The 18,670-nt window shown below is 46.2% G+C and overlaps 1 protein-coding gene and 1 long non-coding RNA gene across 22 annotated transcripts in view; one reads left to right on the top strand and one right to left on the bottom strand.

The window, feature by feature from the left end:
- Positions 1-814: 814 nt before the first annotated feature.
- On the bottom strand, positions 815-8,831 carry LOC140848043 (uncharacterized). Its single transcript, XR_012128519.1, has 2 exons — positions 8,701-8,831; positions 815-2,621 (listed from the first exon to the last, which is right to left on the bottom strand). It is a non-coding gene; the product is annotated as an uncharacterized lncRNA (long non-coding RNA).
- Positions 6,956-18,670, top strand: part of LRATD2 (LRAT domain containing 2) — a 305,269-nt gene continuing 293,554 nt past the window's right edge. For 16 of the 21 annotated variants that reach the window (XR_012128502.1, XR_012128508.1, XR_012128503.1 and 13 more), the window contains exons 1-2: positions 6,957-8,065; positions 8,575-9,800. Coding sequence is in view for 1 of the 21 variants with exons in the window: in XM_037020681.2 (XP_036876576.1) it covers positions 8,671-9,603 (933 nt within the window). In the remaining 20 variants the exon portion in view is untranslated. Of the gene's footprint in view, positions 8,140-8,299; positions 8,367-8,574; positions 13,280-18,670 lie in introns of those variants that run through there. The other 5 variants (XR_012128518.1, XR_012128516.1, XR_012128517.1 and 2 more) reach the window with 5 other exon arrangements.

The raw sequence follows: 18,670 nt of genomic DNA, 5'->3' as shown, positions 1-18,670 counted from the left end.
AAAGTCCCACCTCCAAATACCATCATATTTGAAGTTAGGGCTTCAGCATATGAATTTTGGGGGCACAAAGAGTACATAACAGGTGTGTTAATACTTTTGAGACTTGGCTGGTGCATTCTGCTTATCTTTGCTGTTAAACTCACAGGAAGGACAAGGTTGCTGTACTCTTGCCCTCAAGAGCCAAGGAGATAATATACTTGAAGATAGAGGCTGCCCCAAGATGTACCATTGTGAAATTATTTTGAACTGAAAACCAGGGCCCAAAAGACTCAGAAATTTCACCTCCCACCCCCCAAAAAGCATAAAAAGACTTTAGATGGAGGGACTGCTCCAGGAGCAGAGCTATCACCGTGGACAGCTATATTCTAACATACACTTGGTGTGGTAGCAGGGAGGGATGCAGCTAAGTCTGTTAAAATTCCTCTCTGTGCTTCCCCCTCCCCATTGTTTCTGGGTGGCCCAGCAACTGTTTATCAAACATTTACTCTTTTTCTAGCCCTGCAAATTTCTTCCCTTTTCCTTTGAAGTCTCTGACCCCTGCCCTCTTCTTCTTGGTTCAGGATGACATATACCTCATTCTCTCTAACTGTCTTTGGAACCCATATCTATGGCTTCTTTGCATGTAATTAAACTTTGGTGTTTCTCCTGTTGATCAGTCTCATGTCAGTTTGATTCTTAGACCAGATAGAACCTTGAGGGGCAGAGGAAATTTCTTTCTCCCCAGCAATGTGCAAAGTGTGATGGAAACAGCCGAATGAAAGCCATGTATGCAATTTCAATTTGTATAGCGGTCACATTTAAAAAAGCAATAAGAAACAGAAAAGATATTAACTTTAATAACACATTTTGTTTAACCTGATAGATCTACATTACAATTTCAACATGTAATCAGTATGAAAAATTAGTAAGACACTTCACTTCTTTTGTGCTGTCTTATAAAATTGGCGTGCATTGTATATTTACACCATATTTCAGTTGACACTACATTTTGGATGGTCAGTAGCCATGTGTGATCAGTGGCTGCCATGGTGGACAGTGCAGAGCTATAACTTTTTGATGAATTTCGCTGTGTTACATGCATCCAACTTCTTAATGCCCTCTGAAACTCAATTGCCTAGTACAGTGCCTGGAGAAAGCAGTCATAGGCCTTTTGTACATTTTATAATTAATTTTCTCATCTGTAAATTGAGAACAATCCTGTACCATTAATAGCTGTTGTGAGCATGAATAGAGAGGATCCCTTCCTTTATTCATTTAGCTATAATTCAGTGAGCCTAGCATGTGTCAAGCAGTGTTCGGGCAGCTGAATGCCTCAGTGAAGTTATCCCTGGACTCAAAAACAAGGATCCCTGACTTCATAGAGCTTGTAGTCTACTTGGGAGAGAGAACAAACACAAATAAATGAATAAATCAATAGAATATTAAACTGTGGTAAGTAGTAGAAGGAAAGAAGCTAAGGGGCATGTATGGGAGAACATTTGAAATGTTATCAGGGAAGGCCCATTATGAGCTAACATCAGAGTTACGACTTAAAGTATGATTTAAGTATGTACCATGAAGATATCTGGGAGAGAAGTGCTGCAGGCAGAAGGAACAGCAAATGTTGAGGTCATGAGGGAAAAGCATGCCAGCCATGGGGAAGGAAGTGCAAGGGGCCAGTATATCTGGAGGTATGAGTGAGGGGGTGTCAGAGAGGTAAGGGGGGAGGCAGGCCAGGGCTTTGGAGACTCTTTTAGGGACTTCGGCTCTTCTGTAAGGGAGATGCAGAGCCATGGGAGGGTTTTGAGCAGAGGAGTGACCTGGCTTGGCTTACGGGGTCCCACAGGATTGCTGGTGGGGGGGGGGGGGCGCTGCTGTGTTAGAATCCTCTGAAGTGGGGTGAGTGCTCATGGCAATCCTTAGAAGTGGCCTGGAGAAAGCAGTCATAAATTATGCCCCTCATAGTGGGTGGGTGGTCCCCCTAATCTGTCCTGCAGAAAGCTGAGCTGAACAAATGCCATCTTTCTGTGTCGCGTGGGAGCTCTTCTTCCCTGGAAGTGTGAAGAATGCCCACGGAAAGGAAAGGAGGGTGGGTTTGCTCTGCCGAAGCTTTTCTCACCATTGACAGCCCTGTGTCCTCTCTGAATAACTCATCCTCCACCTCATGCACAAGAAGTGCAAAATAAGATTCTTAGAATTTCGATTAGTTTTTTTAAATCCCTACATTTGGATTTGCAGATATGCCAATATTTGGATTTGTAGAGCTGTAATTTAAGCCAGTCTCTCCCCTGGAACTGCCTAGTGAAATGCATCTTTCATGAGGTTTCTGCAGGAGCCCGGCTACAAGCTCAGACTCCAGACCACAAATCAAACTCCAGTTCAACAACAGTATGATGTTAGGGGCCTCCCAAAACAGTCAGCCTCTGGGAGGAATAAGCCCCAGTGTTTTCCCACTGCTGAGTCCTCTGCGAGGAGATGATTGAAAGCTTCTAACTATATAGCCACAGGATTAATGCAGGGAGAGCTGATGGTTTGGGATGAACAACAGCTCCAGACCGCTTCTTGGGGCATCGCCTCTTCACCCTTACCCACAGGGCAGACCAGCTCTGGACCAGCCTGCTTGTGGGACCTTTTCTGGTGATCTAGAGGAAAGTGAAAATAAAACACAGTAGCCAAGGGAAAGGATACCATGCAGCAGCCTTTGTGCTCCTTTCCTTAACCTGAAGGTCAAGAGATAACTCAGCTGAAGTGCCAAAGTCTTGATGCAGGTTTTAAAGCCCAAGACAGGCAGGCTGGGAGGATGAAGTGAGCAGCTGCAGGCCAGTACCTCTCAAAGGGCCCGGCCCTCACATGTGAAGCGTCTGGTTAAATAAAGCATGAATGCCAAAGGTAGGTTATAAGACTTACTGTCTCTTTTATTGGGTGGCCCTGCTTATGCAGCTGCTCTGTATGTATAACTTTGTGTGGAAATGGGGGCCCTTTGTTAGAGTGAGGTCTGGACTGAAACCCCTGAGCCTCCCTGCTCCCCTCTGCCTCTGCTGCTCTGCCTGCTGCATCCCTAGCACCATGTCCATGAAAGCCCTTGGTTCAGGAAAGGCAATGACCAGGACAGGGAGGCATCCAGCTAGGGTGGCCTACTCTCCCCATTTGCCTAGGACATGGGGCTTCCTGTGCCTAAACCACAATGGTTCCAGTCAAACCAGGACAGGTTGATCATTCTCCATCACACCCTGATCCTTAGACTGGTCAGCGTCTCGATGAACACATATTCTGGTGCCCTGGGGCAGCCTGACAGTGTGAAAAGTAGAGGGGGAGCCAGCCAGATTTAGATTTGAACCCTGCTTCTCCCACTTACAATCACCAAGATTCATATCCCTGGACCTTTGTATTCTTATTTGCTATATGTAAAAAACAGCACTGGTATAGAGATTTTACAATACCTGCCCACAACAAATGGTTATCCCTTTGTTCCCCATATTAAAATCATCATCTGTTTGTTACACAGTGTGTAAATAATGCCTGGCATCTACACAGCCTGTAGGATTTGCAAGGTGCTTCCACATACACTGTCTCATTTGAGGGTTCACAAATGAGGCAAGTAGTATTATGAGCTCCACTTTAGAGATTAGGAAAGAAGGCCGAGTGGAGAAGAAATGGCCCCAAAGTCATACCCTTGGCAAACAGAACTCCACCCAGGGTCACCTCTTTCCATTCTGCTAAGGCTCACCTCCTCAGGTCTCAGTAACACCTCAGAGAGCGTAACAGGTACAGGTAAGCCAGGAAGTTTCCCAGTATAAGCGAAGCGTGGAGGAACCTGTTTTCCAGCAAACTCATTCAGCTGTCGGCTGCTGCCATGAGCCTGGGGCCCAGCCCAGGGAACAGGCCGAGTTCCAGACTGCCTAATCAGGTAATTCTGCCCTCGTGCTCCTGTTCTGTACATTCTTGAAGCAAGCCATTTAAACTGAGCTCTGTACAACACCTGCAGAGCCAGGGCAGATGCCTTGTCAGGTAGAAACGTCAATTCTCCATTATACCCTGCTGCTCTGGACAGGAATACTGCGAGAAGGACTAACTGGCATTCAACACAACCTGTTTTTATCGAGTGCCTCCTCTGCAGAGGTGTGTGGGATGTGACACTTGGGTCTGTGCTGTGGGGTTGCGGGGCGACAAAGCTACAGTAATGGCTGAGATTTCAAATCCAACTAACACTGCTTTGCAGAGCGGCTTCTCCTGGGGAAGGTGCCTTCATGGGCTTTATCCTTTTCTCACCAGGCTCCACCTGTGTGCAATGCCTCTCCTCCCCACAGTCTGGCCCTCCGTGGGACCTGCTGCGTCTCTCGTCCTTGCATTTCATTTCCCACAGGGCAGCTGGTGATAACCTTAAACCCCAAAGCCTCCCCACCTCCCTGAATGCACCCCCTAGCCAAGCCCCTCTGCAGCTGCAACCGTATTTTTTCCTTTTTCCTGAATGTCCCAACTCTCTCCCACCTCAGACCTTTGCTCCTGGTTTCCCTGCTGAGGGAGCCGGCTCCCCCTCATCATTCCCGCCGCAGCTCAAGGTCCAATTCCTCAGAAGTCCATCTATGACCTCATCCAAAGTAGGCCACTTCCCCAATACCCTCTTTGTAGTGACACTCAGTCCCATTATCCTATATTTTTGTCTTCGTGGCCCTTATCACTCAGAAATTTGTACTCATTTACTTCCTTGTCTCCTCCCATCAACATATAAATGCCATATGAGAAAGGACTTTGTCTACTGTGTCTGCGGCTTTATCTCTGGAGCTCAGTAACACCGGACACTCAAGTATTTGTCGAATCATGAAGACTTGTTTATCTCTGTTCAAAACAAAATGATGATGAGCACAGGTTTTGAAGTCAAGCAGACCCGTGAGACTGTCCTTCTTACCAGCTGAGAGAAATCACTTAGCTTCTCTAAGTGTAATTCTCCTTAATAACAGAATCATGGCTCACTCAGTGGTAGTTGTCATTATCCACATTAGAATCATGTCACCCCCAGAAGTCCAAGACCATGATGGACTTTGACTTTTGCCTTCGTGTACACATGCCTTGAAACTTCTCCTCGCATCTTCTATTTCCCTTCCTGCAGGATATCATATTCTCCTAAGGAGTCTACTTACTTCTCTGTCTTCCCTACTATACTGAGCTCCATGGGGACATAACTATCTGCAGACCCTAGTGCTTGTTGTACTGATAGAATGAATGTGTGGTGCATAAGACTAGCAGATATAGTCAGTCTTCAAGAAATAGGCTTTGAATCAAGCTCTCTCTAGAAGTGTTAAATATATGAATTTAAGAATATACCAGATGATATATAATCAAGAGCTGAATTACATGTAGTCAAGTGATACAATGTGTAGTGTGGAAACTGGCTGGCAGAGGTGGCCAACGTGGAGGCTCCCAGGGCCAGCCAAGGAACTAGGCAGTGCAGTGGGTAGGACAGGGACTGGGGCCAAGTGGAGACTACATCTCATCTCCAAGGTACCCACTGCTCAGCTCTAGCTATTGGTTACCATCCTGGAATGTGGGCTTGATGGTTTCATATAGTTAGTCTTCTCAAATCTGTGAGATTTCCCAAGTCTCCAAATTGATGGCAGCTAATATAAATTTATTAAGCCATTATTTGAGATGAACACATCATGTTTGGGAGCAATTCTTTAACTTCTGACCAAGAACTCTAGGTGATCAGATGGAGGTTAGGCCCTAAACAGGCATTAATACAAGAAGATACATAGGAGGCAGCCATCAAAATGGCCAAGAATTCCCCTAAAGCATCCATTAACTATTTATCGAGGATTTACTAAGGGCCAGGCTAGGGCTATAAAGATGACTCAGCCTGTTTACTGTGAGACTTTATAGATGGTCAGTTCAAGAATCACTGAGCCCCTGTTGCTTACCTGAACATAGCACATCAAGATGATACAACAAATACCTAGACAACTAGGTGTCATTTCCTTCCTCAATAGATTTTGCCCCAAAGTCATACTACTGTGTCCTTGTACAGATTCTCCCATGGCCAGTCATACTATTGGTTACCACTTCGGGGCAAAGTGGCCTACTGTGGCTTGCAGTAGCAGAGGTTTCCAGTTTCACAGACATGGAATGACTAGCCATTGACCCTCTAAGCCTCATTCCTCCCCATAAAATAGGAACCTACATGAGCTACATAGTAGTGACAAATACCATTCAGCCCCCAGAGCATGTTAACAAAAAGTCCCAGGGGAGACTCATGTGGTCACAAGCGCCTGAGGCTGATCAGAAAATACTTACATTTAATCTGCACAGCAGGTACACAGAAGTCTCTTTTTGGTCTAACTTATTCTGTGATCTTAGGCTTGCTGAAGGACTAACTTCCATCTTAGCCCTGCCAATATTGATTGTTTGGGCTCAAAGGTACCTAAGTAGATTGATTTTCTTTTTTTTTCAAACTAAAAGGGATCACAGTAGTGTTAGTATATTTCTGTCTCTGCCTGTTGGTATGCACATTGAATAAGTAATAGTGTTACCTGGAAAAATTTAGTCAAAAGAAGCAGTGATGGAAAACAGGGTAGATCAGATCTTGGGTTGCATTCTTAATTCCACCAGGAATTAGTTTGGGTCTTCAGTGAATGCGGAAATATGTCGGTTGTTAACGCTCCACCCCCACTACGAGCCACTGTACTTTTTTAAAAACAAAGGACACTTTGGTAGCCTACATCTTAGGCACAGAAAACCGAAACTAGCAGAGGGGAGGGAGGCAGTGTCCCTTTGGGGTGGAGGTTAATAGGCAATAGTCACTTCCTTCTATTAATCAGCAGGAAGGAAATATATCCACCAGGGGCCTCTACTAATTTGTTCTTAATTTAAGGACAATTAGGCAATTCCTACATCCCCTACCCACCCCACCCCGCAAAACAACAACCAGAACTGAATGCTTTCTCTCATTACCTGAAGGACTGGTAACTCAAAACAACAGTGGAGCTTATGAGGTCAACTTTGTGCTAACTCCTAGGATATCTAAAAAATAGCGCGCCGGTCTTGGAAGGAAGCGAGCAACGAAGTCTTCATTCTGTTTTATACTATTTCCTTTCCGTGAAAAAAAAATTTTTTTTCTACACTAAAGTTTCACAGTACTCATTCTGGAAATATCTGTAAAACTGAAGCACTTCTAAAGCTGTCCCACTAAAAAACCTTTTTTGTGACCTCTGGCAAGAAATGCGATCTAGGACAGAAAAATGACTGTTCCTGCCTCTCCAGGTTGAAAGCAGCAGCGAAGGGAAACGGAACAAACACAAACTCTTCTTTCCTCTCTCATCTCTACACTGGTAGGTGGCGTTTGCCTTCCAACTTCTTTTTAAAGCCCACAGCTCGGAAAAATACGAACTGGCCAAGCAGCGACAAGCCCACAGCCAGCCCGCGCTCTAAGACAAGCAATGGCTCCAGCGGCCAGCGTGCAAGCCCGCGCCGGGAGTGACAACCCTGCCTGCGGGTAAGCTATTTACCACGGAATTTAAACCCGCTCCGGGGCGTGGGCGTGGTCTGGGCGGAGCCCCATGGCCCGGGTGGGCGGGGAGAGGGCGGGGATCCCGGAGGCTCTGCGCGGGGCGGGTAAGACCCGGGCTCCGGGAGCACGCGCCTGTCTCTTTAAATGCCAGGGGCTGCGCTCTCTCCCGGGGCGCCTGGAGCCGGATCTACAATCCCCTCCCTCCCGTTCCGGCGCTTGTTGCTCGCCGAGTCCGAGCTGGAGCTGCCGCCGCCGGGTAGCGAAGCTGCCTCCTGCACCCCGTTCTCGCACCCCACCTCCCCCGAGGGCAGGTTGAGGGGGAGCAGCAGCCCCAGCAGGAGGTAGGGGGTGCTGTGTGAACAGGCATTGCCCCCCACCGTCAACTCTTGAGGCTGAGGCGCTACGTAACCGCGGGGGCAAGACATGCGTGGCCGCCCCCTGCCCAGCCTCGTTGCCGCCCGCGCGGGGAGAGGAGGGACTGCGGATCTCACACCGGCAAACTCGCCCTAGAAGTCTCAAGGGGCGGCGGGGGTGTCCCTCGCAATTCCCCACGGCCTCCACCTCCCGGCGGCTGAGTTTTCGCAGGTAACCCGAGCTAGAGGGCACGCGCGGGGGAAGGGCGGGCGAGGCCGGAGGAGACGGCGCTGCAGGTGAGCCAGGTAGGGAGGCTCACCTTCCCTGGCGCCGTTTGGGGTTCCTCGCGGGTTCCCCAGAGGATGGAGGCGTGGGGGGCGTCCCAGGGGCTAAGTTAGGGCCTTGGGATGAGGGTGAAGTAAAGTTAGTTTCTCTTACTCTCCCCCCCCCCCCCCCCCCGCCTAGTCTAGGCAGGTAAGGCGCTGGCGGAAGCAGAAGGAGCTGCTGATGCAATGGGCTTTGCCTGAGTGAGGTAAAAGCCTGGAAGGAGGGTAGCGGAGGGGGGAGCCGGTCTCCTGTGACCGCGGCCCTGGAGGGGGAGAAATAAGGGAAGGGTCGGTATGTCCCAGATGCCCTGTGAGGTGGCCCTAGGTGCCCGGCCTCCCACCTTTCTTCCTCCTAACAATTGTCCTTTCACGGAGGGATTCCTACATGGCTTCCTTGTTTTCCACTCCCAACAGGTGGTATCAGCCCCTGTCCGGGGTCCCGCGCCAATGACCCGAGCAGTGGTTTCACTTTCTCCCCTCTCGGCGGTGTGACCGCGTGTCCGCAGCGTGATGGGTAACCAGGTGGAGAAACTGACCCACCTAAGTTACAAGGAAGTTCCCACAGCCGACCCTACCGGCGTGGACCGGGACGACGGGCCTCGCATCGGCGTCTCCTACATCTTCTCCAACGACGACGAGGACGTGGAGGCCCCGCCGCCCCAGGGACCCGATGGCGGCGGCGGTTTGCCCGACAGCGGGGACGGGCCGCCGCTGCCCGCGCCGCAGCTCTACGACCCGCGGCTGCACGAGGTGGAGTGCTCCGTGTTCTACCGCGATGAGTGCATCTACCAGAAAAGCTTCGCGCCGGGCTCCGCGGCGCTGAGCACCTACACGCCCGAGAACCTGCTCAACAAGTGCAGGCCTGGCGACCTGGTGGAGTTTGTGTCGCAGGCGCAGTACCCGCACTGGGCTGTATATGTGGGCAACTTCCAAGTGGTGCACTTGCACCGGCTGGAGGTGAGCAACAGCTTCCTGACGGACGCGAGTCAGGGCCGACGTGGCCGCGTGGTGAACGATCTGTATCGCTACAAGCCGCTGAGCCCCGGCACCGTGGTGCGTAACGCGCTGGCCCACGTGGGCGCCAAGGAGCGCGAGCTGAGTTGGCGCAACTCCGAGAGCTTCGCCGCCTGGTGCCGCTATGGCAAGCGCGAGTTCAAGATCGGCGGCGAGCTGCGCATCGGCAAGCAGCCTTATCGGCTGCAGATCCAGCTCTCCGCACAGCGCAGCCACACGCTCGAGTTCCAGAGCCTGGAGGACCTGATCATGGAGAAGCGGCGCAATGACCAGATCGGGCGTGCAGCTGTGCTGCAGGAGCTCGCCACGCACCTGCACCCCGCCGAGCCGGACGAGGGCGGCAGCGACGCCGCGCGGACTACGCCGCCTCCCGGGCGCCACCCTGCGGCCGGCCGAGAGGAGGAGGGCCGAGAGTCGGTGGTGCACTGACACGGAAGCCGAGGTGCAGAGCTGTGAAAGTGCGCTCTTTGCGGCAGCCGCTGCCCCCTCCCTCTGACTCCCTCCTCCACCACCTTCTGGGCCCCATCTGGGTTCCTGGGCCATTTGGAAAAAAGGAATGTTGGCGAAGTGTGCTTCCAGCTGTGACTTGAGCTTGTTATCCTGGACGGAGGAGGAAGAGGGAGCAGGTAGGAACTTCGATTGGAGGCACTTCCTGCCTTCCCGCCCAATCTGTCTGTGTTTCCCCGATGGGGCAAACTGTGGACTGGCTTGACACTTTATCCCTGCTGGACCTGGGTCCAAAATGGACCCTTCTTTATGCACGTGGGGGTGGAGAAAGTTTGGAGTACCAACCGCCTGCCATTGCCTCTCCTGCGCTCGGGCCATGGGCTTGGAGGATGCCCTGGCTAAGGCCAGAGTAGGTTTGTGACAGCAAGTGGATTTGTGGCAGCGTCTGGCCAGCACAGAGTCCTTATCTGCTACCCCCGTGGAGCTGTGTGTGGGATGCAGGAGGCAGAATGATTTATGAGATTCCTGGGGTGAAAAGCTGGGGAAACCAGGACTAGGTCTGGGAGCAGCAGACCGAAACCAAGCAACCCCCATGAAGTGTAACGAATAGTTGAGTAAACTTGTGCTACAAAACAAAGACTTTGCTACCTCCCTCCTTCCCATCTCCGAGTAATTCCTCCTCAGGAGCTGGTGTCTAGCTGAATCTGCTCCACCCGCCACTTCCCAGGTTACAAGTAAATCATTGTCTGGGGCTGGCTAGGGGAAGGATTCAATTATGGTTCTGTTTTGCTTCCTTTGTTTCTCGCCTGCTAGTGTAGGCACTTAAAGCTGCGTAGTTTGTTATCAAACGAGGGAATAGCCCTTTGTGTCTGTGATCTAATTAAACCTGCTGGGCTGTGCTCATCTGCAGGTCACACGTGGGGTTGTCTGGTGCCACCCCATAAAGCATCCACTACAGAAGCAGCTAAACAAGGTTGCCCTGGAAGGAGGTAGTCAGTCTCCTCTCCCTCTCCTCACCTAACGCCCTTCCTTGTCAGTAAAGGTAATCTTTTTAAAGTGTAAGGCTTTGGTGGTGGGCCTGGGAATTTTTTTCCCCTTACTCGCACTTCTGTTCTGCTGCTGGTAAAATCTTAGGCTTGAGACATATTTCAATGACAACGTATTTATTTTGCTAGCCACAACTGATGCAATTTGATTCGAGATGCAAAGCCTTGTTCTGTTGCAGCAGGCTCCCTGTTGCCTGGAGAACATCCCTTAAGAATGCTTTCTTAATTAAGGGGGATGCAGCAGCCACAAAGGCCACTTTGTGTAGTCAGCAACAAATCTGGTACAGTCCTAAAGCACAGGTTGGTGATGGTGGGATCTGTGGGTAGCAGGCTGGCTGATTCTACCTGGATCTGCTGCTGAAGTACCGTTGGCTTTATTCTGAGGCTTTGAAAAATTTTAGTTTGTCCCCTGTGTTCATGTGAACTCTAATGACGCATGCCCTCAATTTTGGAATGCTTCTCTGCTGCCCCAAGGCACTGATAATGGTGTTTCAAAAGTTGAGTAAAGTTATTCTTGGGAGTCATTATAGATTACACTGTTGTTTTGTGACCTAATTCTCACAGCTGGAGTAGAATCAAACTTCGAGTGTTCTACAGCCGTGGTCCTCCTCGGGCCTTCTCTACGTCAAGGCAACAGGACTTAAAAGCATTTCCTTGTGTACTTTTTTTCAGATTTGGGAAGTTGAGGCCATAAGTTTTAAAAGCCTACCCCATCATAGCACCTCAGCATGAAATAAATTAGTTACAAGGTTCTTAGTTATGTTCCCAGCTTTTACAGGGAACAACAAACAAGTCCTATCACTTTGACTATTAAAAGATGAACCACACTTAATCTTAGTCTGGGATTTGGGAGAGATGTCAGTCTGTTGTTGGAAGTGTAGATCTAGTTTCCATGTTTAATAATCTCACAGCTTTTGTGTTTATATTTTCTTGCTCGTGGAAAAGTGGAGCCAGATACGGGTAATTAAGAGATCTTGCTATACCTACCAGATTGGGATTTTCTTTTATGCTCAATGCATAGTGAAAGCTGAAAGTAATGACCAGTGAGGAGATGGCAGGAGGGAAGAACAGAAACAGAAAAATGCTCTGGCAGCTGTGGGCTGGCCAGCCAGCTTTTTTCCACTCCCTCTTCTCTGTCAGTTGTTACAGAAAAACTGCTTTTTGTAGGAAGTCTCAACCTGAAGGAAGAGCTCCTGTGAAATCCACACTAATAGTAGCATTCTGCCTCTAGAGAAGAGGTTTTTGATAACAGAAGAGGAACTAGATCTACTCCAGATACTGCTTTCCCATGGAATGCCAGTGTTTTACCAGGGGACCAGAGATGAGAAATCTGTAATACTTGGGCACAGTGATTCCATTGGAAGCTTTCTTAGGGTTAAAACACTTAGAGGAACAGTCAACCAGTGGAAGCTTCAATGGGAATTCATTCAACTCTTGGCTCTTTCCTCAAAACAGCAGTGTTGTGGATAAGTGAGTTTTTAATGCCCAAGCAATGGCTACATCTGGCACTTAAAAAGAAAAATAAACACGTTTAATAATTTTTGTTTCTCTCTAGGAATAAAACTTTAGAACTATTTTGTACTGTGAATTACGGATGTTCTTTGAAGGAAAGAAATACTGGTTCTAACGTTCTTCAGAATCTGTGGCAGGGATAAAAAGCAGGATACCTGACTGGAACATATGCTAAATGTAATCAAATTCTATTTTCTTACTCAAGCAGATATTTTATTGAGACTGCTTATGTATGTCAAAGGAGCCCACAACTTCAGCTACATGACTTTTCGTATTGAGAGAACTCATACTTTTTGTAGCTTTTAGTCTACGTTTAATTTAAAGTGACTTTATAGCACTAAAATGCCTAGCAGAAGACTTTATTCCAGACCTTTAAGGAAATTGTTAGTTTTTATGAAAAATGACACTTTAGTGGTTAAACTTCTCATGTCTTTGGTGCTTGTGGCCCTAAAAGCACCATTGGACAGCTCCACAACCACATGGAAACATATTTTTGGAAGCAGAACTTTAATTTTATATGACATGTTATGAAGAGTGAAGAAAATTTAAGGACTACTTGTTTTCTATTTTTTTCTTAAAATGGAATCCACTGTGTTGAAGACTCTTGATATTAATGTGATTGTCTAACTTTTTTATACATTAATATAAAATCTCATGTAATCATGGTCATTGAATGGATTTGTTTGGAAAGTTACAATTTATTTGAGAGGTATTTTTTTTTTTAAATCAGGGTGACTATAAACCTGACTAGTTTATTCAACTTTTCATTATATTGTTTCATTCTTAGTTATAATACTCGTGACCCATGGAGAATTACGTTGACTAATATAGGTCCCACGTGTATTTTGTTTCCCAGTGAGTTGTGTAAACTTTATTTTTGTTGAAGATTGTATGTTAAACCAATGTTTTGTCCTCATACCACTTCTTGAGAAGGAGGTTCTCATTTGAAATTGTATCATTTCCTTCAAAATGAAGGGCAATGCTTAGTTAAATAAAAGATTGATGACATCTTTTAAGCCATTTTCTCTTTACTCACTCTTGTTAAAATCTGTCAAGTCCTTTTGAAAACTCTATAAAGTTCCAATAAACCATCTATGAGAGTGAACTGAATTTATATATTTTTTCCACTTGTATCCCTTTTCTGCCATTTTTGGTCCAAATCTCAGCTACTCAGCTTAGATTCTGAGAATATTTGTCATATTTACATTGCTCAGTAAACATTGTGGTGAATTCATTTAGTGACTGAAAGCCCTCTGCATTGGCTGTGTGAGCAGTAATCACCCGTTGCTTCTAGGCTATCAGTGTTCATGAAAAATGTCTCATGAACATAAATATTCAATTTCACATTGATTTTCAGAATCAGTGCAGACATTGCTGGAAACCATGCTCACATTTTGAAATCTACCCTGGGAAGTTTTGGTATTAATGATTCAGTAAGCCCTGGTCCATTTTAGATGGTTTCAGAGTCCCAAAGTGAATGGGATCACTGAGTAATTAGAGAAAACGGGCAAACATGATCACATGGCACACTTGGCAAAATAAGGGATGCAGGTGCCAGCGGTTGGTGAAAACAGGTGTAGCAACTGGGATGGGTGTGTGGGAGGCAACCAGCCCTCCTCAAGCTGACACCTGAAGCCACTGTCACTGTCCTATGGGGTTCAAAGTCCTGGGCTTTTTCAACAGGCTCCCATGAGAATTTTAAATAGGAAGAATGTTGCATGCTGAAGGTTATAGGGAGCTCAAAACAGCAGCGGAACCATTTATCCCTAGAGTGGGAATCCTTAATTTATCATCGTTCTCATTGTACAAGAAAGTAGGGGGATGGGAGCTTAAACGGAATGTGCATTTATTCTGGGGTGATTTTGGTGTAGGCTGCTGTTCTCATTTCTTCTAATTGGACTGAGCTTGCTTAATGTAGGAAAATAACATGTTTGGAAGCATTTAAAAGGACGTCTGAAATGAACAAGACCAGAATATATGAAGAAAGGCTTTTATTTCCCTTTACTAAATTTATTGGAGAAACTGCTTATTGAACAAATATAGCAATTTCATCTGTAGAGCAGATGCAAGAATTATTAGTGTCTTTGTTTGCAATCACAAGATCCTAAGGATTTATAAAGGGCTAGAGGGTGTTGAGCACAAGCCTAGGTACCAGAACATAGAGATTACCTTGAGAGAGTCCTTGTCCTGGAGCTTGTGTCTAAAGGGAAACCAATTTTACTCCTATATATAGGACAGGTGATAATAAAAGGTGACCCTATAAAGTGCTGATGGTTGGTAGGTTGGTGGGTATTCAAATAAAGCAGATGTGTGTAGGTTTGATTGGAATACCCACATTGGAAAAATCAGACCAAACCGGGAAGGTACAAATGATGGTGAAAAGGATGTTGACTAATATATACCAAGTACTTAACTAATACATACAAAGTACTTAATGGAGAGACTCCTTAAATTCCCAGTATCTAACATACAAAGATAAACCAGAGTCATAGTTTCTGTTCTTACATAATTTACCTTCTAACAGGTAAGACAGATAACTACTGAAAAATTAACAAGAAGGAATTTAAATACAGTTCTAATCGGTGCAATGAAGGAAATGTACAGGGTAAATAGGGGAGGATTTCTCCATGAAGGCTTCCCTAAGGAAACATTTATGCTCAGTGGGAGGAGGTAGAATAGAAAGCCAGGTGCTTCAGAGTGGGCCCTGATTTCATTACATCAGGGAAGAAGGCTAGGGAGTGAATGAATGAACATGGAGTGCTCTCAAAATTTTTGCATCATGCTCCAGTAGTCATTCATTTCTCTTTAGGGGCTCCCTTCCACAATATGCTAATTCATTCATGTATCTCTGCTGCATAACACAAGACCAGGCAGAGACCCTCCCTCCAAGTTTTCATGAGTTAATGAATTTGAGGCATGGGGTTTGCTAGACTAGAAAGCCCTCATATTATCTCAAGGCGATGTCTTGACTATGGTTTGAAGAAGGTGAAGTAGCAGCGGTGTTTAGGATTGAACAGGAAAAACAAATCAGTGGCTGCCCTCCCCTCTCCCAGAACTAGAGGTTGTCCTGCTCTTGATGTCTTAAACAGCCAGCCAGGTTATGAGGTGGAGTGTGAACTTGGGCCTTTGCCCATTGCAAGGGAAAGGAGAATGTGGGCACAGGCCAGGCTGGATGGGAGCAGAGGCACAACAGGGCAAGAGGCTGTACAGCCTGCATGTACAGGGATCTCACCTTGTGAGATGTAACTCAAAAGATAGCTCTCTGTTACTTTCTTCAGGAAACTTGTGCAACAATATAGTTAACTCCCAAAGTGATTATCTTGATATTTATGCATTCTTTTTAACTTTATAACCGTAAGGATTCTCAGTTGTTAGGCTAAACTGGAAGTAGGTATCCTGATCTAGGCACACAGAACCAAATACTGGTTAAGGCCTGACAGTCAAACTACCTGGGTTTCCCTACCCTGGGCTCTGTTTATTATTAAGCTGGTAACCTTCGGAAAAACTTACCTACTTGATTGGAGGCTTTGTTTCTTTTGTACAATGCAGCTTGTGACTTTGGCCAATTTACTTAACTGTCTGGATGGTGGTTGTGACCACAAAATGAAACAATGTATACAAAGCCCAGGTCAACAGCTGTTTTGATTGACCAGAGAAAATCTGGGATGTAGTATGGGTTGAAAAGCCTTATTCAGCCTAAAGTTACCATCTGGGGGAGGGAGGTCTTCCCTGTAGTTCTGAAGAATTTCATGGCTAGTTGCAGGAAATGGGTAAGATAAGAAAGAGGTAACTCTGGTTAATACTTGAGCTTTTTAGCCACTGCTATAGTATTTGTCAGGTTTCCTGAGCTTTGATCTTTAGTAGATGAACCATTTCACTTGTTTATACATTTTATTATGTTTATGCATTAATTCAACAGATATTTCTTGAGAACTTTCAAGGTACAATGTGTTGGGGAGCCATGGGGAATAAGGGAGGTTACAGTATAATATTAACATTGATGAGGCCACCCTGCCTGCATGGTCCTATTTTTATCATCACAACAGTCTTTGTGGACAAATGCTAATAACTTCATTTTATAGTTAAGGAAATGGGTTTAGAGAATGAGGTGATTTGTCCAATCTCATAGCTAATAAATAGCAGCTTTTGGCCTGAAATAGGAATGCTGGTCTCTTAAGCCCCAGCTAACCATTCTTCTAAAGAAAGTTCATCTGGCCACTCCCACCCCTTGGGCCACCCCTTCCTTCTGCTTTCCCAAGGAGAGCACACAGAACCGTGTTCTGCTGCAACACTGGGCAGGCAGCCTCTTCTGAATAGCAATCTGAAGCGTGTATTTTTACTGAGACGGCAACTTCAGGTAGTAACTCTAGGAAGCAAGAGACAGGGAGAAGAGGAGAGGCAACTCCCAGCCACAGGGGACTGTACATCCTTATCAGGAGTAACAATAACAAGCCCTGGGTGAAAGGTGACCATCCCACAGTTCCACCCCCTGCACCCTGAGGCTGAGCTCTGTGACCGTCCCTCCTCAAACTGCCCTCTTCTGTTTGCCCTTCGTGACTCCATTTCCCCCCTCAGGCTGGGCTCAGGTCACAGAGACCTGCCTTCAATCATGGCTCCAACCCCTCAAGTGCTCTGCTACCTTGGGCAAGTTAGTAACTTCTTTAAGCCACCTTGACTTATCTAAAAATTGGAACTATTATGAGTGCCTGCTTTGTAGGGCTGTTTATTGGCTTCCATGAGATGATGTAAATCAAGTGCCTCATAGGGCACCCAGGTGTGGTCTGGAGGCCATATTAGTTGCTCTGCCACCGATGGCTCCACTATAAACAGGATGTATGACCTTGAGCAAGTCCCTTTACCATGCTGAAACCCTGAATCTGTGTGTGGGACACTCAACTCCACAGAAGCCTTTGACGGGATTCCACGTGCAACTTCATCCTTTGATATGGTTACAGAAGTTGCTACTGGATGTATATAACTCATTATAATTAATACTAATTCCCTGGCTATAGCCCTAAACCACATTTATGTAAAATATAAATAGTAAATGTGAAAGTTAATAGTAATAACAAGACTGAATTTCAGGGAGTGCTTTCATTGTGAAAAGTAGGGACTATATATAAAACTTATTTGTTTGGGAAATGGCAAATTTTGTTATGATCTTTAATACTAGAAATCCAATCTGGACCATGAATGAGGAAAAAGGGGATGATAGTAAATTCATCTGTGCCTCCTTTTTTTGGAAAAGTGTTTAAAATTTTGTTTTTAATGTTGCTTTCTGAACATTGATCTTTTTTTTCCATGCTAGTGTACATTTCTCTTTGCTGCTTTGCTCTACTCCTGGCCTAAACATCAGAACCTGTGGACAGAATTCTCTTGTATCTCAATGGATATGCATGATTTATTCTACTGTATTCTGATGGGGTCTATTTTTTTTTATACTTCAGTAAGAGCAATGTTGTTCATAAACTTATAAAGCATCAAATGGTAGAAGTTATTTGTGCCATCTATTTAATACTTCAAACAATTTAATAGACTTCAGTGTTCAGAGCAGTTTTAGGTCCACAGCACAGCTGCGTGGAAAGCACGGAGAGTTCCCACACACACCCCTCCCAGCCCACAGCCTCCACTATCAACATGGGCATCATTGTGATGCGCTTGTTACAGTGGGTGAATCAAGCTTGACACACCATCGTGAACCATAGTGTGCATTCAGTTCACTCTTTGTTGTATATTTGGTTTTGACAAATTTATCGACCATTAGAGTATCATATGGAATAGTTTTACACAAGACATGTTCTCCTTCCTTATTTCTTTTACCCCCAAGCTAAGAATCAAACTGTTTTCAGCTGCTCTTTATAAGCCTTAAGAGACACTTCTGTGCAGGGCCTTTCTGCACATCACCCTTGATGTTCCTGATTAGAACTGCGTTCATTCATTCTTTTAAGTATTTATTGATGCCTACCAGGTAAGGATTTTGCTTTTTAACAGAGCCAAAAGAAAAGGAAGGAAGGTAGGAAGGAAGGAAGGAAGGAACGGAGGGAGGGAGGGAGGAAGGGAGGGAGGGAGGGAGGAAGGAAGGAAGGAAGGAAGGAAGGAAGGAAGGAAGGAAGGAAGGAAGGAAGGAAGGAAGGAAGAAGGAAAACAAATGTGATGCCCTGCGGTAGTGTGTGATGGAGGACAGGCAGGCACAGGGTATTATGAGGGCACTGATGAGGGACTGGGGTGCAGGCAGCCAAGCCCGTGTGGTGGAAGTAGGAAACGGCCCAGGATCCTGGAGAGAGTTAAGCAGGTAGTGGGATGTCTTATCAGAGAAACATTCTGACATAATCCAGATTCCATCTCATCTACCCTTTAGTTCAGGATTAAAACACACATCTGTTTTTGAATGTGGCTTGGAAAGAGAAGGGCATGAGAACAAGTACTATAAATTGCTTAGTAGTTCCTTTTTTCTTTTTTGTGTGGTGATGTAGATTTCAGCCAAATAGGGA

Source organism: Manis javanica, chromosome 2 (genome assembly GCF_040802235.1).
Source record: "Manis javanica isolate MJ-LG chromosome 2, MJ_LKY, whole genome shotgun sequence".
NCBI lineage: Eukaryota > Metazoa > Chordata > Mammalia > Pholidota > Manidae > Manis > Manis javanica.
The sequence above is the reverse complement of the archived record's forward strand: the minus strand, read 5'-3'. Positions and strand labels throughout refer to the sequence as shown.